The sequence below is a fragment of the Astatotilapia calliptera genome, chromosome 2 (assembly GCF_900246225.1).
Source record: "Astatotilapia calliptera chromosome 2, fAstCal1.2, whole genome shotgun sequence".
NCBI classification, from domain to species: Eukaryota; Metazoa; Chordata; class Actinopteri; order Cichliformes; family Cichlidae; genus Astatotilapia; species Astatotilapia calliptera.
In genome coordinates this window covers 30,239,959-30,266,701 of record NC_039303.1, presented here as the reverse complement: position 1 = coordinate 30,266,701, position 26,743 = coordinate 30,239,959, and the positions used below count along the sequence as shown (strand labels likewise).

Here is a 26,743-nt window from a genome sequence, read left to right as displayed (position 1 = left end):
ACTTGCCTATTGATGTTCTTTTGTTATGAAAATAACTTGGCATTATGTTTAATGAAATATAAAACAAGGCCCCCCCCCCCCCCCCCCAAGAATGACTGAGAAATTGAATTTCTTAGTTTATTTTCACTCCCAACAAAGTCCATGGACTTTTTACCCAACATATAGGAAGCTATATAACACGTCTCGAAGTTAATAAATCAGTTTTCCCAGGTGGACAGTGAAAAGCTGCGAGCAAGAGAAACAAAGCTTCCAAAATGCCAGGAAAACAAAGAGCGAGAGGAGCTTTCATTTCTGCTTTTCTCTCCTTTCACGAACGTCTTCCTCCCTTCTGCACCTTCCTCCGTTTCATGTTTGTTTTCTAGACCCCTCTTCTAAAACATGAAAATTAATACAAATGCAAAGAGGAAGTCCAATTTCATTTTAATAGAAATAAGCACCATCAACTCTTATCACAAGAAATATGCTAATGCCTCTGTGTGTTTTCCAAAGCTCTTGGAGTTTTAGCTAAAGAAACTGAATAATTAAATGACAAGACTTGAGTAGAATATTGTTAAAGACAAGTCAGGAGTTGTGCTGCATTGTGTATGTCCATCTTAACACTTGGAACAAATGTGCAGAGATGTACCTATTTGAGTTGAGGTGGTGGTGTTTGTCTTGTGTTTTCCTTGATGCTATCAGATAGGCAGGAAATTGTAGTTTATTTTTAACACAGTTTGGGGGATACGTTGCAAAGATGGAAAAGGTAGGCCGTTCCAAACAAATAGTCCCAGCTGGAGTCTTTTCAGCTCCCCCACCATCTCTTCCATCCTACGTTTCTTTCCTATTCAGCTTTTTCCGTCCAGGTGATCTAGAGAAACACAATAGAGGTGGTCTCTAATGGACTCCGCAGAGAGACAGGAAGTGAGGGTGGGAGGGAGAGCTGTAGAGTGCCTGAAAATACAACTTGGTAATTATAGAGACGAAAAGAGGAGGAAGGTGGAGGTTGAGACGATAATCAAGAAGAAATTGAGAATTGAGGTAAAACGCTGCATAGAGAACCTGCTGCTTTGAAAAACCACCAGGAATTTAAAATGGGCAGTTTCAAATGTAGCTAATTACACTCATAGTACTGAGAATACTGTGTATGCAGACTGTAGGGCTTAATATTTATTATTAGTTTATGCTCATTTGATTGTGATTTACCCAAATATAGGTTTGGAACAACCAAAACTGCCTTGTCGGATTAAACCCAATGTCTAAATGTAATAAATTTGACCTCATGAAGAATGACAAAATTCAGATTTAGCCAAATACAAATTTATTTCTTTTTGCTTAAACGCTTTTAAGAAATGACACTAGATGTCTCTCTTGCTCCACGGATAAATCTGAGCTTTAAGAAAAAAATTTTTTAAGTAAAGGAGTGGAATAAGTGTTAGACAAAGGCAGAGTGACTAAGAGAGAGACCAGTGAGGGAAGGAGACAGAATAAATAAAGTATTGAGTTTTGACTCTGGCAGCATCTAATGGGGTCAGGGGATAAGACACCTCCAAAATTGAGTGTCTGTGTGAAGTTGGCTTCATCAGACATGGGGTGCTGGGCATAAACCAGCACACTCTTACGAAAACATTTGAACACAATCAATCTTTGTGACAAGAAACTCAAACTGTCATCCTCACACAGACAGCCAATCTCAGTTGCTAAGACAAAGTGACAAAGGATGTGTGTGCACACATTTGTCTGCACAGATGAACTTATTTGTTCTTTGTCAGTCCAGTCCTAAAACAAATATGTGCCAGATTTCTTATAGAGCAGTTGGTTTGAGACTGGTATCATTAACCACATACATTTGTTGAAACTTATGAAATATGTGTTTTGTTTTTTCCAAGTATCACACATGAGTTCTGATTTTCCCTGTCCTCTCATCAAATGTTATCCTCATTTGTCTGTAAACCCATCTCTCCCTGTTTCCCGCAGGCCTCAATACTACAAGTTGATAGATGAGTGTATCTCTCAGATCGTACTGCACAGGAATGGAACAGACCCTGACTTCAAGTGCCGTAACCTCAGCTTCAACATCGAAGGCTTGATAGGTGGGTTGTTAAACAGAAACATACATGTTCATGCCCCCAGTGCCACAGTTGCTGTGTTGGTATCAATGGCAGTATACTTCAACCATTCATTTAGCACAAGTCTCAGAAACACCACAGGGTGGCGCCAAAGAGTGAGTGTGCATTAGTTTGGGGTAAATTGTGTTAGAGGTTTTAGCACAATTTTTCAAGTGACTTTTTTCACTCAGTTGTTCTAAAGTTTGAATTTGCTTACATGGTAACTTTTAGGTTTGATAGGTGTGGTTTTAAATGTATTAATACCATACATTTAACAAAAAACATTAAAATGCAGTAAAAAGTAAATTGGTGTTTGAAATGGGTATGAATTTCAGTTTAGTTCTTTTGGAAAGTTAAGTGGTGAGCACTAGTATGTGTGCACTTGGATTTGCTGACTTGAGAGGTGGTTGTAAACAATGACTTTAGTAACCTAAACCACAACAAAATAAAGGTGTGGGCCATGTCTCAGGAGTTCAGTGCTCTTTATGGCAGGTTTCCTTTGCTCACCGCAGGAGGCTCTAATTGCACTGCTTCTAAATGTGTCCTGAGACACACACAGGCTGGCTGGCCTCCTTTAAGGCTGCCAGAGTTATTATTGGTGGAAAGCAGCCCAATTCTGCCCTGCATGCATTATTTAGTGTTTTTCTTTGAACTCTGAAATTCAGCACAGTTTGTTTTCCTACATTCTGTCTCCCTTAGTGCTCTCTATTCGAAGTTTGTCCCATTTAGCCTAGCCACCATTACACACTCACCCCCCTACCCCCCACACACAAAAATCCATTGCACAATAAACTCGTACACAAATGCACACTGTAATTTTTATGTGGGTGAGTATATTATTGTGAGGTTCTTTCAACTGCGAAAATCGTTTCATTTTGCCTGCCTTGCTTGCTAGCTTATATAGATATGCAGTATCTTTCAAAGATTCAGCTGCTTTTTCTGCAGCCCAATTTTCATTGCAGCTGAAGATTCACACTTCACATTTCCAGTCTGTAGGGTTCACGTTTCAGTTCACATAATTTCTTCAATTTCTATTTTAGCTTTTCACAGCCTTCTATCTTTTCTATCTCTCTGCTTGATCCTCTCCCTCCTGGGCATCATGATTAGCTTTCTTTGATCCTGTGACATTGTGGCATTCATCTTTATGTTAATTAGCTCTTTTACTGCACATGCTTGTTAAGCCCTTCAGCACTGAACCACCTGTAAACCCTGCAATTATTCTGTAAAAGTACCCTGTTGGTCAGTCTGTCCTTCTCACCCTGTCCCCTGCAAAATGGTCTGGAAGTAAGACATTATCTGTCTTTTATTTTATCAGTCTTGGTAACTGTAAGAATTCTAAGCAAAGCGTTGTTTCGCAGAGAGAAATTGATGGGCTATGACCTTTTGTCAAACAAAGGTGTATGTACTAAAGGCTTAGCAGTTAATGTTGGGTAGAAGCAGCATGCATGCAACACAAAGCATCAGATTGTAATGAGATGCCTCCACAATCGTCTCAGATCTTAACTTTGAGTAGTGTGATACGAGGGGAAAAAAATGGGGAGACAGATGGTGTGTGTGTGTGTGTGTGCGTGTGTGCGCGCGCATCTGTTTGTAAATTCATGTGAACACACAGCATGTGCCAGACTGAAAGGTACAATGTCTTCACGGTCACACACATGCAGGTGTGCTGTCAAGACCCTTATCTTATCTACCACCTCTTTTCCTCCTTATCTTCCCCTATCCTCTGTCCTTAATCTTTTTTGTTCCCAGACAATATGGTGGACAAGACCAAGGTGGAAACCAGCGAAGCAAAAGCCTCTGAACTGGAAAAGAAGGTGAAATAAAAAGAGATTTATACACATAGATAGATGGGAATACCTTACACACGTGTACACACACATACACACTAACACATCAACCCAGAGGCCTGCAAGCGATTACAGTCATATTAGACAGAAAAGAAAATCACACATTGTCAAAGTTAACATTTCCCCTTACACATGCAAACACAATGGGATTGAAATGAAATTCTGTGCACTGTTTATCTGACAGGGGCTGACAAATGTTTAAAGAAAAAAAAAAAGGTGGGTGGTGGGGGTGCAAAAAGTGACTAAGAAAATAAGCATACATATGTCTAACAGCCACCTGACAGATAAGTATTCTTACAGGCAAGCAGAAAACATACACAGCACACATGCATTCACACAAGAGGGGTAAATGCCTTGATAGTGGTGTGCTGCTACCCTGATGTTTCTGTCTCAGTGACAGCATAATTGCAAAGAGAGAGCTCAAACTAGCCTTCATTCATGCACACATAAAGACGTGCAGTCTCACACGGGATCATATCAATTGAATGTGCAACATCCACAAAAGCATCCATTACTTCTACAACATTGGATTCATTTTCATTGACCACACACACACCACAGTTCTAGTTGTGCATGATGGGGTAATTGCAGGCAGTCTCTTTGGCAGGAATTAGGAAAAAGGATGACAGCGGGAGTAACGGATCTGCTGTCTGCAAATTAAACAGCCATGTGTGTCTGTGTGTTCATGTGTTCATCTCTTTAAATACTCTTATCTTGTTTGTCAAGTGTCCTGACTGTAAAATCTGTGCAAATTTATACATGGGAGATGTTTTTTTTTTTCTTAATGCAAGTAGTTTTTAGTTCTCCCCCATGGAGGTGAATGGTTTGAAATATAAGTGAGTTCATACAAATGCACTCAAGCATCCTAACTCAGTAATTGACACTAATTTGCAGTGTAAATTATACAATGAAACTGAAGGCTCTAGATCACAGGTGTCAAACTCTGGCCCGCGGGCCAAATTTGGCCCGCAGCCTAATTACATTTGGCCCGCGAAGCCATACCAAATTACTATTAGAGCTGGTCTACTGGTATTATACAGTTAATATATATATTGTTTAGTATTAAGCTTTGCTTGTTCCATATTCAGTTTTTCAGCAAAACTTGTTTGAGTCCATAAGAAAAGATTCATTCTTATATCTAGAGGAAGATTTTTTTTTTTCTTCAATAAATATTAGCGTTAGCCCGCGACTTTGTTCCAGTTTTGAATTTTGGCCCACTGTGTATTTGAGTTTGACACCCCTGCTCTAGACTAAGAAATGTCTTCAACAGGTCTTTGAAATATGGAGACTGCTGCCTTTTTCATTTGCCACAAAATCCAGGGCATAAAAACTTGTTATGTTGGATGCTTTTTGTGGGTCCACATAAGTGTTAAGTATTCTCTTCTGTTAAGCACAACAGAGAATACTAAAGAATATTCACATTAGAGTTTATGCTTAAGTATGCAACTATTAATTTTGTAATAATTGTCTTCAGTGAAAATTGAGAAAAAAAAAAGTGAAGATAAAGAACCTTGAAATTGACCACTACATAAAAATTGTAAAGCCATTTATCCAGCGCTTTTTAGGATAACTAAGACGGAATCTGTTTCTAACTATGACCCTTTACATATGTATTAGCTGGATGCAGAATTGACAGCACGCCACGAGTTGCAGGTGGAGCTGAAGAAATTGGAGAGCGACTATGAACAGAAGTTGCAGGACCTGAGCCAAGAGAAGGAACAGCTTGCCACATCTAAGCAGGAGCGAGAAAAGGAAAACCAGGGACTACAGGAACAGCTAGGCAACTTGAAAACACAGGTACACACAAACCTATACACACAATCTGTATAGAGGTGATTTTTAAGCATAAGATGTTTGGATTTTAGTGCATTAACTCCTCTCACATTCACATATGTAAAATTGATGCACTGCAAAGTGGAGTAAAGTCATGTAGAACCCAGTGTCAAACTTCTTTGTGACAGGTTGACTGGCACAAGCACCTCATATAATGTTAGCATCACTGTTTCTTGCCAGTTTGTTTGTAAAAGCAAACAAAACTTAAGGACAGGATAAATAAAGACTGAGTCAGATAATCGAATCAGTGCGCTTTAATGTGCTGGAAGGCCATACACACAAAATGACTGTTAAAGCTGCATGAAGTAAAATATTCAAGGCTTGGAGAAACGCAGTATTGTAAGTCTAAGCACCACAAAGTTTTGTAACATCTATGCACACCTACACAAACACAGAAGCCCCCTGGCCTTGAATTATTTTGCCAATTGGCATAAAAAAAGGGGAAAGAACTAAAAGTATATTGTAAAAGTAAGCCAAATCCTTTACAGATTAGGAATTTCAATGAAAAACATGGAAAGTAGGAGAATGAGACTATAAAGAGTAACTTTAAAAAAGAAAGCAGAAGAAAGGGAAATGATGGCGATGGGCAAAACAGAATTTTTAAGTCCAAGATAAACATGCTGTGTGTGTGTGTGTGTGTGTGTGTGTGTGTGTGTGTGTGTCTGTGTATACACACACACACACACACACACACACACACACACACACACACACACACACATACAGTAGGGAGGCAAAGATGAGGATTGTTTGGCTGTCAGTGTCCTGCTGCCACACCAGCTGGACGCTGCCTCAGAGTGACACCCAAACTAACAAACACACCAAGTGACCCAGAACAGTCTGCCTCTGTGCATGTGTGCTCGTAACCACATGATGATGTTCCTGTGTTTGTGTGTGCGCGCCTGTGTTTATCTGTCGGTTAGAGACCAACACAACTTCCAAAATGAGCTTCATCCAGTGTGGCTGGTGCCAGCAGAGTCATCATCTCACTACACAAAAGCCCAAACATGCACACACAAACACACACATACACAGTTGTCCAAAGCATTAACAGCATCACGAGCCAGGCATCAAACAAGCTTCTCATACTAAGATGGCTCACTTTGTCTGTGTTTGAGGTACTGCCCATCGAAGATTTCTTCACATGTAGAGATCTCTCACTGTGCCTTCGTGTGATGCTGTGCCCAATTTTTCATCTGCTGCCTCACTAAGAAATCCTGCCTCAGAGCCTCTTTGTCTGTTACCGTCTTCCTTTCAAAGTCCAAGGGAGTGACATAGACAATTTGTTACACTGCATACAGACATTCTTTCACATACCCATACACATTATGTACACTTGATACACCTAAGAACCTATAAAGGAAATAAACTCCCCGATACTAAATCCATAGATTTCCATCAGAACCATTATCTGCTCTTATTAGCTGCCAACTTTAATGACTTGGGCAGTTTTCTCAAGAATTGTCATCTCACTGATGTAAATACTGTAGTCAGTATTTCAATGTTGAAATGAAAAATTTATTTCAGCTGACTTATAATTCAGAAGTTTGTCTTCCTTTTTAAAAGTTTTTCTTCTGAATTCTTCTGTGGACTTGATTCCCTCCTGCCATGGTTTTCTGAATGTGCCTCATTTGTCTCCATCTCTCATGAAACTTTATCAGACCCAGGCTCTGATCATAATTCCCTATTTTTGTTTCCTTTCTTCAGTTTTCATGTCTTTATATTGGAAGAAAAACTTGCAAATCTGAAAATGGTCAATATTAAAATTAATGTAAATTCCAGGAACTTGTCATCAGGGATACTCGTAACATTCTGCAACGGGCCTACTTATGTAAACAGACAGGAGACTAGGACCCAGTCAATAACAAACAATATTCATTAGGCAAGCAAGCAAATATTTCAATGATTTGTTTTATTTTTCGAAATAGTAATAAATAATGTGTTAATGGCATTACTCTGGTAAAGTGTAATATCAGCATTAAATAGTTGTAAAAACCTATATTATTATTTATGTTAAATCTGCTTATTTCCCTTCAGATTGAAAAGCTGTCTAAGGATTTGGAAGAGGCAAAAACTAAGGTGATCACTGTTACCGTTCCTGTGCCAACACCTGTATTTCCCCCTCCGCCACCACCTCCTCCACTCCCAGGCCAAAATGTAGGTATACCTCCACCTCCACCACCTCTACCAGGCCATGCAAACGTACCTGTTCCCCAAGCCCCGCAGGGTCCTCCTTTACCGGGTCATGCTGGTATTCCTCCACCTCCACCTCCTTTACCTGGCATGCCAGGACCCCCACCACCTCCACCCCTCCCTGGCATGCCAGGACCCCCACCACCTCCACCCCTCCCTGGCATGCCAGGACCACCACCACCTCCACCCCTCCCTGGCATGCCAGGACCACCACCACCTGGAGGTCCTGGTATTCCTCCTCCACCCCCATGTCTAGGGATGCCTCCACCTCCACCATTTGCCATGGGGGGCTGGGGTGCCCCTGCACCACCAGCACTGCCATTTGGGCTCAAGCCTAAGAAGGAGTACAAGCCTGAGGTTCAGTTGAAGAGAGCCAACTGGAGTAAGGTCAGTCTTACAGCAGTTAACTCTGTTTTTAATTTTTAATTTTCCATCACCTATGTCATACTGCAAATTTTGAGTAAAAGGCAATGCAGGTGCTTTTTCACACTTTTTTTTCATTGTAAATGAACCAAGATGACTCAAAATACAAGTTAAAGCGTGGGTAATTCCTTCCACATATGTTTGAATATGGCCCAAAAAATGAAGCACAATTGAAGAAGTTGTCTTTGCTTTTGATCATCATCTTCTGTCTTGATGCCAAAACTCATGCCAATTTTCAAAATGTGTTGCTTGTCAGCTAACATAACATGCTGTTATTCAGCTCCTCATTATCACACAAACTGCTTGAGTAAAAATGGGCAGGGAATCTAAATAATTCAGTTTGTATGTCACAGCGTGCAAAAAATGAAAAGTGGAGCTTAAACAGCGGGATCTTGACCTAAAGTGACTTTCATACATACGTGTATCTCATGACTATGTGCCTCATGTTCTTCTCCTCCCTCTCATCTGTGATGGTTAAAACATCAAAACGGCCCTCTGTCTTTCTTTAGCCTAAAGCTACTGTTTAATGGCTTCAACAGACTTCATCAGCATTTAGCTTCTCTCTCTCTTCCTCGCTCTCTCTCCCTCGCTTTCTCTCTGGTGAGAGTGTTTGACGAGGATGTCACAGAAATTGCTTTTTAATAAGCCTTCTTCTTTTAACTGCACCACTGAAAGATAATTAAATTGCTGCTAGAAAGGACAGTATTCTTTTGTAATTTAAATTAACTTTTTTTTTCCAGGCTTGGTCTCATCCTCCTCTTTGCATGCTCTCTTGCTTTCTTTCTTGCTCCTTAAGCTCATCCCCATATCACATTTCCCTTCCTTACTGTCTTTTCTGTCCTATACCCATCCTTGAGGCTTTGTCCATAATGAAAGGCCTGATATCTGTAAATTTACTACCACTTTTTCTCACTTGCTCTCCATTTCCCTTTTTCTCTTTCTTTTTTAATAAGAGCGTTTAGAAAGTGAAGAAAATGTATGCACAGTTAATTGTGAGAAAGCACCAAATGGAGGAGGGAAAAAGTAGAAGTCTTTGCATTTTTGGTGCACAAGGCTCTGAAGCTATAGATGCTTTGTTGTCAAGACAGTGTGGGACGATTAACGAAAATGAGTACTTACTTGCCCTTTGTCTTTCTTCCTTTCTCCCCTTCTCCCTCTGTTTTCACACTACTGCCGCTTCCTTTTCTTCTAATGAGCTTCTTTATCTGCTCATTGTTCACAAGGTGCATAGATGACCAATTTCTGTCATTATCTAACACAACTAATTTGTTACTCATTTAGTAGCTCTCTGTCTTTCACACCTTTAAATATGACCCCTTCCTCTTTTAGATCGGACCTGAGGACCTCTCAGAAAATAGCTTCTGGATCAAGGCGAAAGAAGACCAATTTGAAAATAACGAACTCTTTGCCAAACTTACCTTAACGTTTTCTTCGCAGACAAAAAGTAAGTGTGTGACTTGTCTTTTTAACTGCTCACTTTTATCATATTGTGTTTCATAATAATGAACAATGCCTTACTTTGCTTCTCTCCCCTCCCACATCTGCCCCCTATCTAATGGGCTTCATGTCTATTTTGATCTTCCTGCTCTGCTTCCATCAGCCACCAAAGGTAAGAATAACAGATGCACACTTCCATTTTTCTTTTAGTCCTTTCTTCATACATCTTGTCCAGTGCTTCTCACCTTTTCTTTTTCTCCTTGGAGGAAACACTGCACATATATTATTCATAAATGCCATGTCAAAACAGCATCTCACATTAGTTCATGAATAAACCAATCACACGTTTATCTGTATATGTGTTCATCTCCCCAACGTGCCTGTGACTTGTTTTGTTGAGACTCACTACTGGGTGAGATGCATTGGTACTTGGAGTCATAGAGGGAGATGAACAAAGGGAGAAATAAGGAGAAGGTCACTGATGTCCTTTGACTTGCCACCTGCTGTCCTGGCACAAAGCGCTGACACATGGGTGTACACACACCTGTCCACTCCTATCACCTTGTCCCAGTGTCACAGAGCCTTCTGGTCCAACTCCTCCATATTCAAATCATAACCAAGACACCCAGAACTCCCAGACAGTATGTGCTGTGTGTTTAAGGCCATCTGACCTTCACATTCAGTCTGAGCACATGTCAAATACTCACACACGCGCACATGCGCTTGCTCACATCATATACATAAACAGGAGCGTCCTTGCACGCTTGGCTGATGCTAGCTCATGATGTGGCTTAAATGTCAGCGTTGGCAGCTGTCCCATCTGCAGTCACCTGTATGGCAAGTTCTAACGCCTGCCTGTCACTCCATAATTTGACCCCTCCCCAACTCACTTTGGCCCATGCGCCCATGCCTCCTCTTCTTATTGGCCAAGACAGCCGCCTGTTCTGGATGATGTCTAATAACCTTTTCTGAGTCCTGTGTATAAAGACACCGTGGCCTTTACATAGCCACACACCTGTCTGTATGTCTGCCTGTGTGGGTGAGGGGTGGGGAGTTGTTGATTTCCTGGGCGTGTTTTGATAGTTGTGAATAAAACATTAATTGGCAATAAATTGGGAATTTGTGTGCCCTTTCAATCAATTTATTCTGTGCTGTTTCTTTTCCATATATAGCACATGCCTATCAGTATCACACAACCAACTTAGTGGTCATGTAAATAATCTTCACTCCTTGTCCTTCTTTCGCTTGCTTAAATACACCCCTCAAGATCGACATTCCTTTTGACCTCACCCTTCTTACCCTTTACCTCTGAGACCGCAGATTCACTCTTCCTCATCTGCCTCTCCTTCCTCCTCCTGTGCCGCCCATTCCTCGTTAGCCACTAAAAACTGACTGACACTACACTGAGCCACCGCTGACCCTCTCTGACCCTTTTCTCCATCAGCTGCCCAGCAGCTGGATTTTGCAAGCACACAGACACCCACACAGGAAAAACAACACAGGGAGGCGGGTAGTGTGCTCAGGGCAGGGTCAGAGGTGTTGACCTCTGCTGCATGCTCGAAGAGCAGAGAGCTGATGGTGGGACACACGCCCACTGGCTGCACACAGCTCTCATGGACAAAATTCAATACTTTCACACACTCGTGCTCTTTAACACAGTTGTGTATCCATGACTTTAGAGGACATTACACAAACTAGCATTTATTTCCTGGAGATTTACTCTATGCTTAAGCATTAGTGCTACTTGTCTAACCTTACCCAAAATCCTATCATACACCTAAGCTCAACACGACTTCACCCTAAGATTTAATGCTTTAAAATATGGCAACTAGGGTTTTTTTTTTTTTTTTTTATTTATTTATTTTTTTTAACATCCATAACGCATGAGAACAGATTTAGCTCACCTATAAATTGTTTTGTCTGGACAGAAATATGGAAATGTAATTTAACTTTTGATGTTTTCCCTGTTTGTTCTCTATATATCTGTTTACTCGCATTGAAAACAGGGTGAAGTTCAGTAAATCAGCTTAGGACTGTTATCAGTCTTCTTTCTCTTTAGATACTGAATGTCAGAATTTAACTACCGTATTTCCCGGACTATAAAGCGCACCTAAATATTAGCCGCACAAGCTAAAATCAGGGGAAAATCCTGTTTTGTACATACATTAGCCGCACCTGACCAAAAGCCGCAGGTGTTTCAATGTTGACTTATCATATGTAAGAGAATATGCACAAAGGGAATTGTCAGGAAAGAGATGGCTGTTTGGAGACATCACTTTTATTAATATTTTGAAAAACAAGTTATGGGTACATATTTGCACATGTAGTACATAACAATAACCTACAGCACACCAGAACAATAGATTCGGCCTACCTTTTAGGCTCAGGTGCAGTGACACAGCTTTAACAAGAAGAAAAGTCAGTCATTCACCACCATCTTTCTCTTCTTCCGCACTAAAACCACCAAAGTCCTCTTCTCCAGTGTCGGATACAAACAGGCTCATGATGGCTTCGTCATCCACTCTTCTTCTCTCCTTCGTTGTCACTTTCAAAACCAAAGAAATCCTCATTGTCAGAGTCGAACACCCTCAGAAGGGCCGTGGCGGTGTCCTCCTCTCCATCATGCAGCAGTCCAGCCCTTCAAAATCCGTTGGTGATCGTGGATGTTTTCACACTTTTCCACGCTGTCAGAATCCACCGGTGGAGTTGGGCATAACTTGCTTTTTGGGCATAACTTGCAAGTTTATCGCCGCTCATCATCCACGACTCCCGCTGAACGCGTAGCGCTACTTTGAAGTTTGTTTTTCGCGCTACTTCGTACGGCACTACGTTGCCTGGCGGACGGACATGTGACTAACATACCACTCTTGAACCCCGATCCTTCCGCCAGGCAACGTAGTGCCGTACAACAGCGGAACACACGAAACAAATCGTCTTACGATATGACAAAAATCACGGACAATCCATAGAAAAGCCGCACCTGACTAAAAGCCGCAGGGTTCAAAGCTTGTGCAAAAAGTAGCGGCTTATAGCCCGACATTTACGGTAAATATATGCCACAATGCTGCACAAATTTCAGAGATAAGCAAAAACTCCGTGGTCTAGATCAGGTGATGTGATCTTAATTGTCCACTTTAAATGGATTTTGCTGCAGCAGTATCAGTTATGTTACAATTTATCTGCAGCTAAAGGTAGTTTAAGTGTTTGAGATGCTGCAGTGCCTGATATTATGGTTCGAGGTACATTTAAAGTAACTGGTGTCTTTGTTTCACTAAGAATGCATTCTGCACTTTATCATGTAACTATGGAGTTTGGCTGATCTTGGTACGAGACACTTCACTGTTACATTGTACAGCTTGACATTGATTTTTGTAAGCTTTATTTAGAATACTGACCAAAATGTACAGGGAGTGCAGAATTATTAGGCAAGTTGTATTTTTGAGGAATAATTTTATTATTGAACAACAACCATGTTCTCAATGAACCCAAAAAACTCATTAATATCAAAGCTGAATGTTTTTGGAAGTAGTTTTTAGTTTGTTTTTAGTTTTAGCTATTTTAGGGGGATATCTGTGTGTGCAGGTGACTATTACTGTGCATAATTATTAGACAACTTAACAAAAAACAAATATATACCCATTTCAATTATTTATTTTTACCAGTGAAACCAATATAACATCTCCACATTCACGAATATACATTTCTGACATTCAAAAAACAAAACAAAAACAAATCAGCGACCAATATAGCCACCTTTCTTTGCAAGGACACTCAAAAGCCTGCCATCCATGGATTCTGTCAGTGTTTTGATCTGTTCACCATCAACATTGCGTGCAGCAGCAACCACAGCCTCCCAGACACTGTTCAGAGAGGTGTACTGTTTTCCCTCCTTGTAAATCTCACATTTGATGATGGACCACAGGTTCTCAATGGGGTTCAGATCAGGTGAACAAGGTGGCCATGTCATTAGTTTTCCTTCTTTTATACCCTTTCTTGCCAGCCACGCTGTGGAGTACTTGGACGCGTGTGATGGAGCATTGTCCTGCATGAAAATCATGTTTTTCTTGAAGGATGCAGACTTCTTCCTGTACCACTGCTTGAAGAAGGTGTCTTCCAGAAACTGGCAGTAGGACTGGGAGTTGAGCTTGACTCCATCCTCAACCTGAAAAGGCCCCACAAGCTCATCTTTGATGATACCAGCCCAAACCAGTACTCCACCTCCACCTTGCTGGCGTCTGAGTCGGACTGGAGCTCTCTGCCCTTTACCAATCCAGCCACGGGCCCATCCATCTGGCCCATCAAGACTCACTCTCATTTCATCAGTCCATAAAACCTTAGAAAAATCAGTCTTGAGATATTTCTTGGCCCAGTCTTGACGTTTCAGCTTGTGTGTCTTGTTCAGTGGTGGTCGTCTTTCAGCCTTTCTTACCTTGGCCATGTCTCTGAGTATTGCACACCTTGTGCTTTTGGGCACTCCAGTGATGTTGCAGCTCTGAAATATGTCCAAACTGGTGGCAAGTGGCATCTTGGCAGCTGCACGCTTGACTTTTCTCAGTTCATGGGCAGTTATTTTGCGCCTTGGTTTTTCCACACGCTTCTTGCGACCCTGTTGACTATTTTGAATGAAACGCTTGATTGTTCGATGATCACGCTTCAGAAGCTTTGCAATTTTGAGACTGCTGCATCCCTCTGCAAGATATGTCACTATTTTTGACTTTTCTGAGCCTGTCAAGTCCTTCTTTTGACCCATTTTGCAAAAGGAAAGGAAGTTGCCTAATAATTATGCACACCTGATATAGGGTGTTGATGTCATTAGACCACACCCCTTCTCATTACAGAGATGCACATCACCTAATATGCTTAATTGGTAGTAGGCTTTCGAGCCTATACAGCTTGGAGTAAGACAACATGCATGAAGAGAATGATGTGGACAAAATACTCATTTGCCTAATAATTCTGCACTCCCTGTACTAATAAGTAACTACCCACATTCTACTGATGTATTAGTGGAGAACTAGTGCTATTATACTGCCAGATATGTGTAAGAAGAAAGCTATTTTTTGTGTAAAGGCTTGTACAAAGATCAGACTATGACCCATGTTTGGCTTTAAAGTTGTTAGTGTAGTATAAAGGAGTTTTGGCAGGAGACTTTTTGGCACATTTCCCATAAGCATGGTTTCTCACTTTGAAATGCTTATCTTGGTTTTCTATTTGTTTTTATTTCTTTTCTTAATTCGTTTTTTAAACTAATACTATTGGAGGATCAGAAAAAATGTTTCTCTCTTTTTTTTTTTTTTTTAAACAATACTTTTTTTGGAAAAGTACAGGTGGACAGTGACCATACCAGAGCTCAGACACTGTTCATCTAGTATCAGTGTATATATAACCTGAACTGTCCTTTTTTTCCACTTTTGCAGTCAGCGTGTTTGATAGCAGGTGCCTTTTGAAGTCGGCACCTCAGATAGCCCAATTAGCGAAAGAATGAGAGAAAGAGAGTGGGAGACAGAAAGGAGGTGGTGGGTGAAATAAAAGAAGCTTGAGCAGAGGGAAAGGCTGGACTAGGGGGAGCGGTGGTGATTAATTTGATTCGGGAGAGAAAAGGGCCAGGAGCATATATAGTTATTAATCCTCATAATAGGAGGATCATTTTCATATCCCAATTCTCCAGCTTTTACACCCTTACCTCTTCTGTCTCAGTCTCGACTGCTGTGTTTCTGTGCACTGTTGTGGTATGTCGTCCTCATTTGTCATTATGGTGGAGATTCTCCCTCCCAAAGGAGGCCCATTGTCATGCTATCCACTGTGTATCGCTGCATAACACACCTACACATATAACTGCACCTTTATGTATCGCATTCACTTTCTATAAATTGCAAAAACGTTTATCGTGTATGTTTGTCAGCACAAGGGTCCCTGTATGCTGGTGTGCTCGACAGAGTGGGTGGGTGAGCTCAGCCACATTTACAGACCAATTATAATAAGCCTTTTGATCTCCCTGTGTTCTGACGAAATCAATTTCCTTCTCTGTAGGTGTGTGTGTGTGTGTGTGTCCTCTGTAGGTGTTTATGTGTGTCAATGCATGCACGTATTAGCTGAGTTTTAACTTGGGTCTACTCTGTTCACTTTTCACTTTAATGAGCCAGAAATCAGCAAGAAAGTGCATGCTGTGTGTGTCTGTGTGTGTGTGTGTCTGTTTGCATGCATGCCTGGGGCCCTCACCAGGGTTGTAGACCAATCAGTTAAAGGGATGAGAGATGTAATATATCAGCAATAAAAGACCAAGAGGCATAGAGAATGATGGTGCCATGTTGATTAGATCATTACATCTTCTGCTAGACAGAGTTCACAACATTTGTTACTTGTTTGTGTTACAGTATACAGGCTCAAGGTCATTGCAAGTTGAAGAAATATTTCCATACTAATGAAGTGACTTAAGCAGACTCCTGCCCCTACAGCACAGTTGTTTACAACAGTCTGATTGCTTGACTGGTAGAAAAAATGGCAACTGTGTGATTACATGATTGTCACTCTAAATTTGCCTTTCGGTCCTTTTTGAGAACACAGGCTGGGGGGATGCAGTTTAGTGTCTCTTCTAATTTTAAATCTAATTGGCAAGTAGTCACTGCTTCAGATTTGACAGGCCTCATGACATGAAAATCATTTCAGGTGAGAAGATGAAAAACTGAATGGATACCTTCACTATGACCTCCCATGGTGTCTATATCCACAGAGTATTATAATAGAATGTAGTTATAGAAGATGATTTACTTTTGCACCGCTGCCTGTTCTCTAGGTCAAGGGCAAGAAATGTTCGAGCTGTTCAGTGTATGTGTTTAATTGTATGTATGATTATTTATAATTAGGCAGAGTTTTAGATGATGGTTTATGGGTTATTGAGTGTCAGAGCTGCAGTCTCCTAAGACTGTTTAAAAATGTACTAATAAGCCAGTTAGATGAGTAAATGAGGGATGGGCATACTGAATGAAAACATAAAAGTGTTTGTGCATGCCTGTGTACGCCTGTGCAGTTGTGCTAAATTAGTATTGGCTTTGAAAAGCTTGTGTGCAATATGTTTTAACTTATCTTTGAGTATGGGTATATCTCTGTGTGTATGTTTTCACTTGTGTAGCCTACTACAGGTCTTGTTAATTGTGCAGTGCTCAGGCTGGGGTCACATAAAGAGAAGCGGGTTAATGCAAGGGTCACTAATGCTGTGTATGGAGCACGGGAAAAAATATCACACCACACTTTCCTTCTATTCTTCCTCATCCATTTCATTTCTGGATGTAGCCATTTCTCTAATTATATCTTCTTTCTCAACCTTTTTGCTGCAAATAGTTACATGATTGAATAACTGTGGCTCTTTATACAGCAGTACCTGTGAGGTGCACTAATCTAAACAGCTCCAGTCTGTCCATTTTCTAGTAATTCCCTACAGTCCCACTGGATCTTCAAATTAGACAAAATATTATTCCCCTAACAGTGTTTCCAGTCGGTGTAAGGATAACTCTGTCTCCTTTTAATGTGAAAGGGTACGATGGGTTTGTTTGCCCATTGTTTTGCTCAAAGGGTGAGCCCATCCATCCTGCATAGCATTTGGGGACCAACCACTTTAGTAGGTGAAGGTCTGTGTATATTGTTGCTGCTTGGTACTCTCATCCCAAGTGCTTCACACTCTGTTGCAAACCTTCAAGTCCATGCTGAGGACACATTTTGATATCAAACCACATCATTTGCAGTGACTTGAATGTGGTCATGCTAATCATAGACAGAATTGTATAAACGGCGCCCATATCCCATATTCGGACCAAAATATTTTCTAGCTTTTCAATGAGCAGGTGTGATCTTCAAATGACGGATTTGATGTTTATAGGTTGTGTTTGTCTACCAGTGCTTAAGTTTAAATCCAAACTATACCTCTTAAGCCCTCAACAGCAGCGGTGCATTAGGTTGGCTTTGCTTGGCTCTAAGCCTCGATGTGTATTCTCAGTTCGTCAATAGCAATCGTTCCCTTATTCATACTCTTTATGGTTACGAAACAGCCGCAAAATGCGGTTTATTCATCAGGCCTTATCAGGTTCAAACACATCTGTGCGTGCTCACGTTGGTTCTCACTGCCAACTGCAACAGCTCACTTGTATGCGCAAACAGAAGCATACGCTTATGCATACACATGTAAGCATGCTCACACAAACATACACACACTCTCACAGTTTTGTCCCACTCATTCTCTTCATTTCATTCCTCCCTCCATCCCTCCCTCGTTACAGCTCTCTCCCCACTGTTTTACATGCAAATGAGCTAAGTGTACTTATGCCCTAGCATTACTGCTGTGTGTGCCTAATCTCCTTGCTGCCTTTTCTCTTTCCTGGAGATTATCCTGTTTTTAGACAGAATAGGCCTTCTACGCTTCACTCGGCTCCTCTCCCAAGCAGCCAGCCAGCTGGTCAGTTAGCCAGAAGCCAACCTGCCAGCATCCCAGTCTCGCATCCCACTACCATTAGCATTTTAAATTTTCCCAGTGATATGACAACTGTGCAGCAGTTGAAAAAAATCTGTGTGTACATTTGTAATGTTTGTGTGTGTGCGTGTGCGTGTGTTTTTAATTGAAGGATTGGTGATAAGCTCTAAAGCTTGTTACAGATGCTAAGTGTCCTCAGTTGTGCGATTTTTGTCTTTTGTCTTTTTCTTTCTTTCTTTTTTTTTTTTTTTTTTTTTTTTTTAAACTTAGGCCAAGAGGGAAATAAACATGAACAGAAATGGAAGGATGCAGGGATGAAGGCATATATGTATGCACACCTACAATCCTTCCACCTACTCTTCCCTGATGTTTTCCTTCTCTTGGTCACAATAGCATACTCTTGCTCTTTCCTCCACCTCCATTTCTCTTACATGTGTGTGCCTGTGCATTTGCGATTTCTAAAGCGTCAAGTTGAAGTGCTTTAACTTTGGTGCTGAGGAGGGAGGAAAGTCAAAGTGAGGCTGTATCTATGATTAGAAAGCATGTTAATGAGAAATAAGACTGATAAAGAGAGGAGAAGAAAGAGGCAAAGAGCTGATTATAGTTGACTGTGGCAGCTGCTCCCTCTCTGTTTACTTTTTTGCGATATAAGCTACCTATTCCTAAGGGCCATGGTGCACACATGCACAGACACACACAGGAGAGTTAGCCCACTTTGATGTCACTGATAGCATTCATAAAAAAAATAAAGCTGTATAGAGCAGCAACTTCAAAGATAGAGTTGACAAGATAGGAGCATTAACCCCCATCTGCCTTCTACTTCTCTTTTCTCTTCTGATTTCCTCATCCCTCTTCTCTTATCTCTGCTTGGTAAAAGGGTTCTTATGAAATGAGACAATGAATGAGCGATGGAACAAGAAAAATGATGGAAGACTGGTTAGGGTGAAGATAAACCAAGCAGTAAAATGAGAAAAGGAAAGATAGATTGCAGCAACAGTGGCATTTGAAGGTATCCTTTATAGTCCAAATCTCCTAAGTCAAAATTGGCTAACAGTAGCCTTAAGCAGCTGCTGCTGCTGAAAATTCTGTGTTAGCTAGCTAGTGAGTTATTAGGGTGCTACTAGACTATTAGACTGTTGTGCTTATAGCTCACACCATTTCCTTGGGTTTCTTATACAACCACGCATATTAAGACTATCAATTTAACCCAAACTTTGTACACTTTCTTAAAGTGCATAGTACTTGTTTTTTTCCAAATGTGGGTGTAACTGTGTGTGTGGTTTTGCTTTGTTCCTCGGCACAGTGAATGTAAGCTCTGAGTGTGTTGCAAGCTTTTATTTCTACATTTGCTGGTGTAACATGGCCCTCTGGTCTTGAGCTGTGAAGGCTGTGTGTAATATAGATAACCCAGTGGCATTTACACCAGACAACAATGGTATTTAGAAGACTCGGTGGGGTAGGCCATGCTCCACTTTCTGACCTTAATCTGCGTGTGTGTGTGTGTGTGTGTGTGTGTGTGTGTGTGTGTGTGTGTGTGTGTGTGTGTGTGTGTGTGTGTGTGTGTGTACCAAAATGTATGTTTATATGTCATGGATGTTGAGGCCAAGAAGTGAGAAACTGTATGCACAGTTTGTGTGTATGTGCTTTTTGGTCATTTCCAGTTGGTTAGGGCTTCTGTCATAGATGTGTGTTTATGTGTATTTGCATGTTGAAACCTTTGCTCTATTAATCGGTATCTGCATGTGTCATGTTCTGTGCAATGTGGGTTCTGCATCGCCTAGCCAGCATCTTAATTTTTCACTATTCCATGCACTGCATGAAAGTTTAGTTCTACACCCTCACCATCTCGATCTTCCTCTCCCTTGATCTGCTCCTCCCATCTTCCCGACTCCCTGTACCGCAACCAGCATGCCACCCTCTCCCCCTCTTGTCACACACATGTGCACGTCTAATCAAAGCTAGGAGCACTCTAGATTAGCACTTGAGAAAACTCCCTAACGACATGCCTTAATTTTGGTCGTTTTCAGGTGCTCTCTTTCCTTCTCCCCCATCACCTCCTCCTTGGCTTTGAATTTTTAACCTCCCCACTGAATAAGAGATGTGGCCATCCTCATGGGGAAAGGAATGTTGAAGACAGGGCAAAGATTGAAGGAAGGGAGGGTGCGGGGGAGGCAGAAGGGAAAACGTTGTCCCTAAACACGCTTTCACATTTATCCCCTAAAAACCCTGTACTGTGTGCTCAATAATGCATGGCCATCTCTCACACCCTGTGCCCTCCCCCTGTTCTTATTCCCTATTTCCTTCATCTCCTTCATCTTCTCTTGTTGGTTCCCCCAGCAGATTAACTCCAGGGTGAAACTGAGACTGACAAATCAGGGTGATGGTAGCAGGACGCTGGGGACTAACGGTAAAAAAAGAAAAGGGAAAAAAATTGAGACAGAGGGAGAGAGGAGGAGAGCAGATGAATCATTTGTCATTTTGTGAATAGAGTTACTAGTTAAAGTATTGATCTGAGCGAGTGGGCTTTGAAGTTGTACTATTTCAGAGAGACTGTAGAGCTTGACTGGGCCTCAAAATTGAAGTCAGGCTCCAACTGAAACCCCCCAAAATTCCCTCTTTGCTTGAACAAAGCTTGTGGAGTCTAAAACCTGATTGAATTCTCTAATCATTTTGCAGCTTGTTTTCATTTTGATAGACAAATCCATCCATGACTAACCCTGAAACTGCCCGTCCCCATTCTTTTAAAACATGAAAACATCAGTGTGGACACAGCACAGTCTTGAAAAGCAGTCAAAAAGTGTTCAAGTTATACAAAAACCCCCAAAAACATTTCAGTTAAGATTAATGAAAGGTATGTTAAATTTCATAATAAGCTAGCAGTATGTGGTGCATACAGCTCCTATAACTAAAGCAAGTCAAATATTTTTGCATGCGTACAGCCTTTGTCTTTTATTTTGTGAGTATTGTTCTGAGAAATGCTTTATCTGCCTGAACTGTTATGTTGTAGATGAGTAGTGAGCAGAGTGAACCATTCAGAACTTGTTGTGCTTTCACATGGCTTCAGCAGCAACTCCTATCTGTTTGGGTGAATGGAGTGGTACGGGAGAGACTTCTAAAGATCTCTCCAAGGAGATTTCTTTTTTTTTACTTAAAAAAAAAAAAAAAAAAGCCTAGTTGTGAAAGTGTTTGAACAACCCACAAAGTGCACGCTTTCAAACTTTCATGTTGGTTTTTTATTCTTTCCATCTTACTTTTTTTCTTTGTTTTTAGCCTAAAAAAAGACAAGGGTTTAGCACTGTGAAAGCAATGGACCATAAGAGCAAAGATCAGTCAAGCTGCTACCAATAATGACTTACAAATATTATAAAGCTACATTTGTTTTCCTTAAAAAGGAATCTGAAAGGAAAATACACATAAAGATGAATTTTATTTATCAGTTAAATTTCTTTTAATTGATAAATAAAAAAATAAAAAAATATTCTGTGCTGCACAACATTCTGTGTGGAGCTTCAGAAATGCCGCTTTGCCTTTTTTCCAGACTCTGAGAACCATTGGTAGGACTTGATGTAACAGAGCTTTTAAGACAGAAAGTCGGTTAAAAAAAACATAGCTGTTTGTTGTCTTATAAGGTAGTTGGTTCACCCATGAAAGATAAACGCTTATTGTCAGTATGGAACAGTGCATATTTTGGGAGCTGGAGTAATGGATAAATGATGCTTGATTGAAGCCAGCTGAAGGAAACAAACATGTAGACGACTGCATTGTTTTTCCCAGAAGATGACGACAACAACACTCAGTTAAGGTTGATGGTGGAGGGTTTACACCTGCATTCTGAAAATTTGCTATTAAATAGATCAATATTTGTTGTTTTAGTTTTAACGTATTTGTTTTATATTTGAAACCTGCATGCACTAATTCGGGAGGAGTAGCAGACATTATTGTCAAAGGTATAGGTGGATGGAGACTTATTAGTTCAGTAGATGAGAAGATGGATGGCAGTATTTGGGGGAAGAGGAGAGAGGTGCAGAATGAATGAGGCTCAGAGAAGGACGAATAGAGGCAGGAGGGATCTGTATACGATTGAAGAGAGAACTGAGGAAGGGAATGAAAGAATGACAAATGATCAAAAGGTGCAGAGACATGAAGCGACTACAGTGATTGAGGAGATGGGTATTGGGGTAAGGTAAAATGAGGAAACTTGAGTCAAGTTAGCTGCGAGAGTGTGAGAGTGAAAAAAGGTGAAATAAGAGCGCTGGACGGAGGGTGTAGGTGTTCAGGTTGGTCATAATGACATATTGCTTATTGGCTGCTGTAATAGTTGATTGTAGCTCTGACTTTTCAGCTGGGAGAGATGACACCAATGCTCCTAACAAAAGGTGACTTCATAAATGTGTGTATCTGTCCTAAATGCCCTTTTCTCTGTCAGCATACAGTATGTGAGAAAACAGATGTGATGGGCAGAGACCTTTTTCTGCCTTTTAATCTTTTACTGTGTCTTTCTTTGTCTGTGCTTTTTGTCTCTGTGGGGTGAAATACATCATAGCAAGCATTTTAATGCAGCACTCCACTCCCTCCAACAGTGTTTGGCTCTCCACTGAATCTCTCCACTTTCCTTTCCTCTTTCTGTTCTCCAAATAGGTTATTTGGGGCTCTGTACTTAACTGTACATAGTTAGCGGTCAGTCAGCGCGCACGCGCACGCGCGCGCACACACACACACACACACACACACTTACACACACACTTACACACTTGCACACTATGCCACTGGGCCTCCTTAGAGATCGTCTGCTTAATACTGCATAGCACTTAGAGGCATCAACAAGCCCCGTGGTGCTCCACTGAGGCGTAGAAGGCATGAAAGCATGCTAATTCCCCGCAACGCACTCAATCTATCCCTCTGTGACCCCCCCGCCCCCTTACCCCCCCACCACCACCATCCATCCATCCATCACACTACTTCTACTTTCTGCCCCTCCAAATCTTCTCTGTAGCCAGCATGGTTTAATGAGCACAGAGAACTCAACACTGTGCGCACACAGTGACACACAATGAAGTAAGTTGCACAGTACTAATTTATTCTCTGATCTACTTGTAGCTAGTTTTCCTTTTGACTAGTAGCTAAAATCACGCTATTATATTTGTGTACAGTGAGTATACTTAATGTCATATGTGCACAAAGATAAAAGGAAAAGCTATTGAACCATTTGGTATGGTGTGCACTTTACATTTGCCACTCAGGTCTCATCATAATTACCTCTGGTACTGTGAAAACCTTATATAACTACTTTACTGTACACCTGGCTCTTAAAATATGAATAACAGATTAATGAGAAACCGTTAAAGTACTACAATAGCTTGTCTACAACAGGCTAATGGTTATAAAGTGGGTCATTGTTTTTTATAACACAATGTCCAATGTTGATACTTTTGCAAAAGTTAGTTCATGACATTATAAACTAAGCACAATACACCATAACAGACTTAATAGCTAAATTTAAATGCGTATGGGGGCATTTTCTATATTTTCTGTCATACGAGGTTTGGGTACAGATTATATAGCTTAGGATTTGTTGGAAGAAGAGACGGGTGGCCAAAAGTTTTGCTTTATTTCATCAAGCTGCAAGCAGTATTACTGACAGTTTTCTAGGAATTTCTCTTGGAAGTAACCACAGTCTACTATGATGGCATATAATACGTCTTTCTTGAACAAAAGGAATCAGTGGTACTATTTTACTTCTCAGCACATCAGCAAAGCAGAATAGAACATAAAATTAATTCACTAGCATTAGTGTCTGTAGAGCACTCTGGTTTTATTTCAGACTGCAGTGAAATGCAGAACACATCACATGGGGACAGTTTGTGTGGCAGCTTTCAAACCAAGTGTGTGTGTCAAGGGACCTGATTCTGTTATGTAGTAAGCACAAAGGCCCTTGTGAGTCCTCACTTAAAATGTGTAAAGTAATGCTAAGAGTTCTTGCCACTCAAGCATTTTAAGATCTGTGGTCTAGGGACTCCTTGCACATTTGCGCATGTGTGTTTGCTTGTGTGTCTACAAGACTCATTGTTTATGTGTAAGAAATGATGTAAGCGAATATGTATGTGCGTTTGTGTCATAGGGGACTGCAGACACTGTCAGCTTCATTTCCCAACATCATGTAACCGAGGACAGGCCAGCCTTATGAGACCTCAAGCTGAAAAATGGCGAAAATCTCTCTCACACACACACACACACACTCACACACTCACTCACACACTCACACACTCACACACACACTCACACTCTCATCAGGGTGAAGGGTGGAATCCTGGCCTTGTCATGCTCTATGCCATAATCCAGTTTAGAAGGATTAATTAGGAATTAAGGAGTGTAATGTTATCAGTGCATGATCCATTCACGTGCGTGCACATACACTCTCAAACAGAGTAAAATATGTGTATATGTAGGGCACAGATTATTCAGAACTAAGAAAGAAAAGTAAAGTATTTTTTTTTTAACTTTATTACTTTCTCATTCGGTTTTTCACTTTTCACTTTCTCTCTGCCCTCTCCCTCCTTCTCTGACTGCCTTACTTATTATCCTCCTTGTTACTTATTATCCTCTCTAGCTCTTCATCCATCCTTGCACTCTCTTTTTCCTTCAACTTCCTTCATTTCATATGTTCTAGGAATATCCATAAAATAATTTTTTTTTTTTCCCTCTTGCCCTTGTTTTCAGCTACTCCTTTCTGCGTTCTGTGCCACCATTATGTGTAGGCTTTCATTCAGTGCTTTCATCCTTCCTGCCTAGCTTTGTCAAAGAGAGAAAGATGAGAGAGATTTCTATTGCTCTGCTACTCTTTCAAGAAGGCTACATTCAGGTGTGCCTCTCCGGATGTCCATTTTGTGTCTGCCTTCCCATTTTTCATAGTTTTTCTTTATTTCTGTAGTGAAGAGCGCGACTGGGGAACCGAGCTACTTACAATTGCTTGACTCAAGTCTCAGCCTCTTTGCTGTATGAAGTAGCTCTGTTTTCAGAGAAGAGTTGAGTGGCTTACCTTTGTCCTTGAGACGATGCTTTCACTCGCTCTGGGTTTTTTTTTTTTTTTTTTTTTGGGTTTTTTTTCCTACAACCCCCCCCCCCCCCCCCCTTCCTTCTGCCATCTATGTACCAATTTATGAATGTATGTGCAGTACTATGCCCCATCCTCTGTTTGTGCTTTAGCTTGAACACTGATTTTAAGGAGAGATTGGTAGATTAAAGGAACTAAAGTGAGCCTGAGGATGAGGAGGAGAGAAATGGATATAAACTGAAAACAGGAAAAACTGAGGCTGTTTATGTCTGCATTAGTGTTTCAGCGACTGTAATTTTCTGTGTATGCCTGCCTGACAAAATCGGTGAGGTGTGTCTTGATGCTTCCTTAGGCAGACGGTAATGATATTGTTTTTATTAATAGCTGATTAAATTTTTAGTGTGTCACTGTTGGAACTTTTAGTGGTTTTACAATGCTGTGCCTCCTCCTTTAGGCATCCCAGTGTACAAATACAAAAAAAAAGCATCTCCAATTCGCCCCTCTGTTTGTCCCATAACAGACAATCATTTTAATCACTCAAGCAATAGTAGACATGGTATTCGTCATTCTGTAACCACTGTGCTCGCCATTATCCATTATACCCATATTTTCATGCTGGTGATTTATGCTACCTCTCTTTGTCTCCTTTCTCTGGCTGTCTTCTATTCCCTCTATCCCCTTTTCGTTCTCACTGCCTGCCACCTTCCATCTCACTTGTTCCCTCTGGCACTATTGGCAGCACTCTGTCTCTGTCAGGTGTGTGTGAGATAGCCTTCACGCCATTGACTTGGAGGAGATAAGCTTTTGGATGTCTCAGCTTCCATTCAACTGGTTCCTTAACTCTTCCTTTTCTGAGCAGCAAGCAGATATTCATTGTTCTAGTTTTTTTTTTTTTTGTTTGTTTTTTAAAGCTGATTTGATTGGAGGTGAAGACATATAGATAATCATTACTATTATGTGGCTTACTGCCATAACATCAGTTACCATCATCTGTTTTTCACGTTTTTGTTTCTTTTCCTATTTTAGTTGTAATAAAAAAAAAAATAATAATAAAAAAAAAACTTGATATAGTATCTACTGCACATCAATTTATCCATGGCATATAAGAGGCTTTCAGCAAACTTTGAAGACAAACAATAGGATGAGTGTAATGTACAGGAAATGTAAAGTAATGGGTTAGAAGCTTATTTCCAGTTCAAAAAAACTCTTCACATTTGTAGTTTCATGACACTGTCACTGATCGCCAAAGTGTAACTTCCTCAGAGGGGAAAAAGCATCCGTAATGATGGCTGTGATGAAATATGTATCTCAAGCAAGATTCCAGTCTTAACAAGTTTCCTTTCATCCTGTACTGAATCAAAAAGTTTCAAACCAACCCGGAACACCAAACCTTGCTATACTGTGTACTTCAAAC

General features: G+C 40.8%; 1 protein-coding gene across 2 annotated transcripts in view; it reads left to right on the top strand.

Moving 5' to 3' along the window:
• diaph1 (diaphanous related formin 1) overlaps positions 1 to 26,743 on the top strand; it is a 101,437-nt gene that overhangs the window by 37,904 nt on the left and 36,790 nt on the right. For both annotated transcript variants that reach the window (XM_026194479.1, XM_026194488.1), the window contains 6 exons: positions 1,954 to 2,069; positions 3,834 to 3,898; positions 5,549 to 5,728; positions 7,802 to 8,344; positions 9,710 to 9,824; positions 9,981 to 9,989. In XM_026194479.1, coding sequence (XP_026050264.1) covers positions 1,954 to 2,069; positions 3,834 to 3,898; positions 5,549 to 5,728; positions 7,802 to 8,344; positions 9,710 to 9,824; positions 9,981 to 9,989 — 1,028 coding nt within the window. The remainder of the gene's footprint in view (positions 1 to 1,953; positions 2,070 to 3,833; positions 3,899 to 5,548; positions 5,729 to 7,801; positions 8,345 to 9,709; positions 9,825 to 9,980; positions 9,990 to 26,743) is intronic.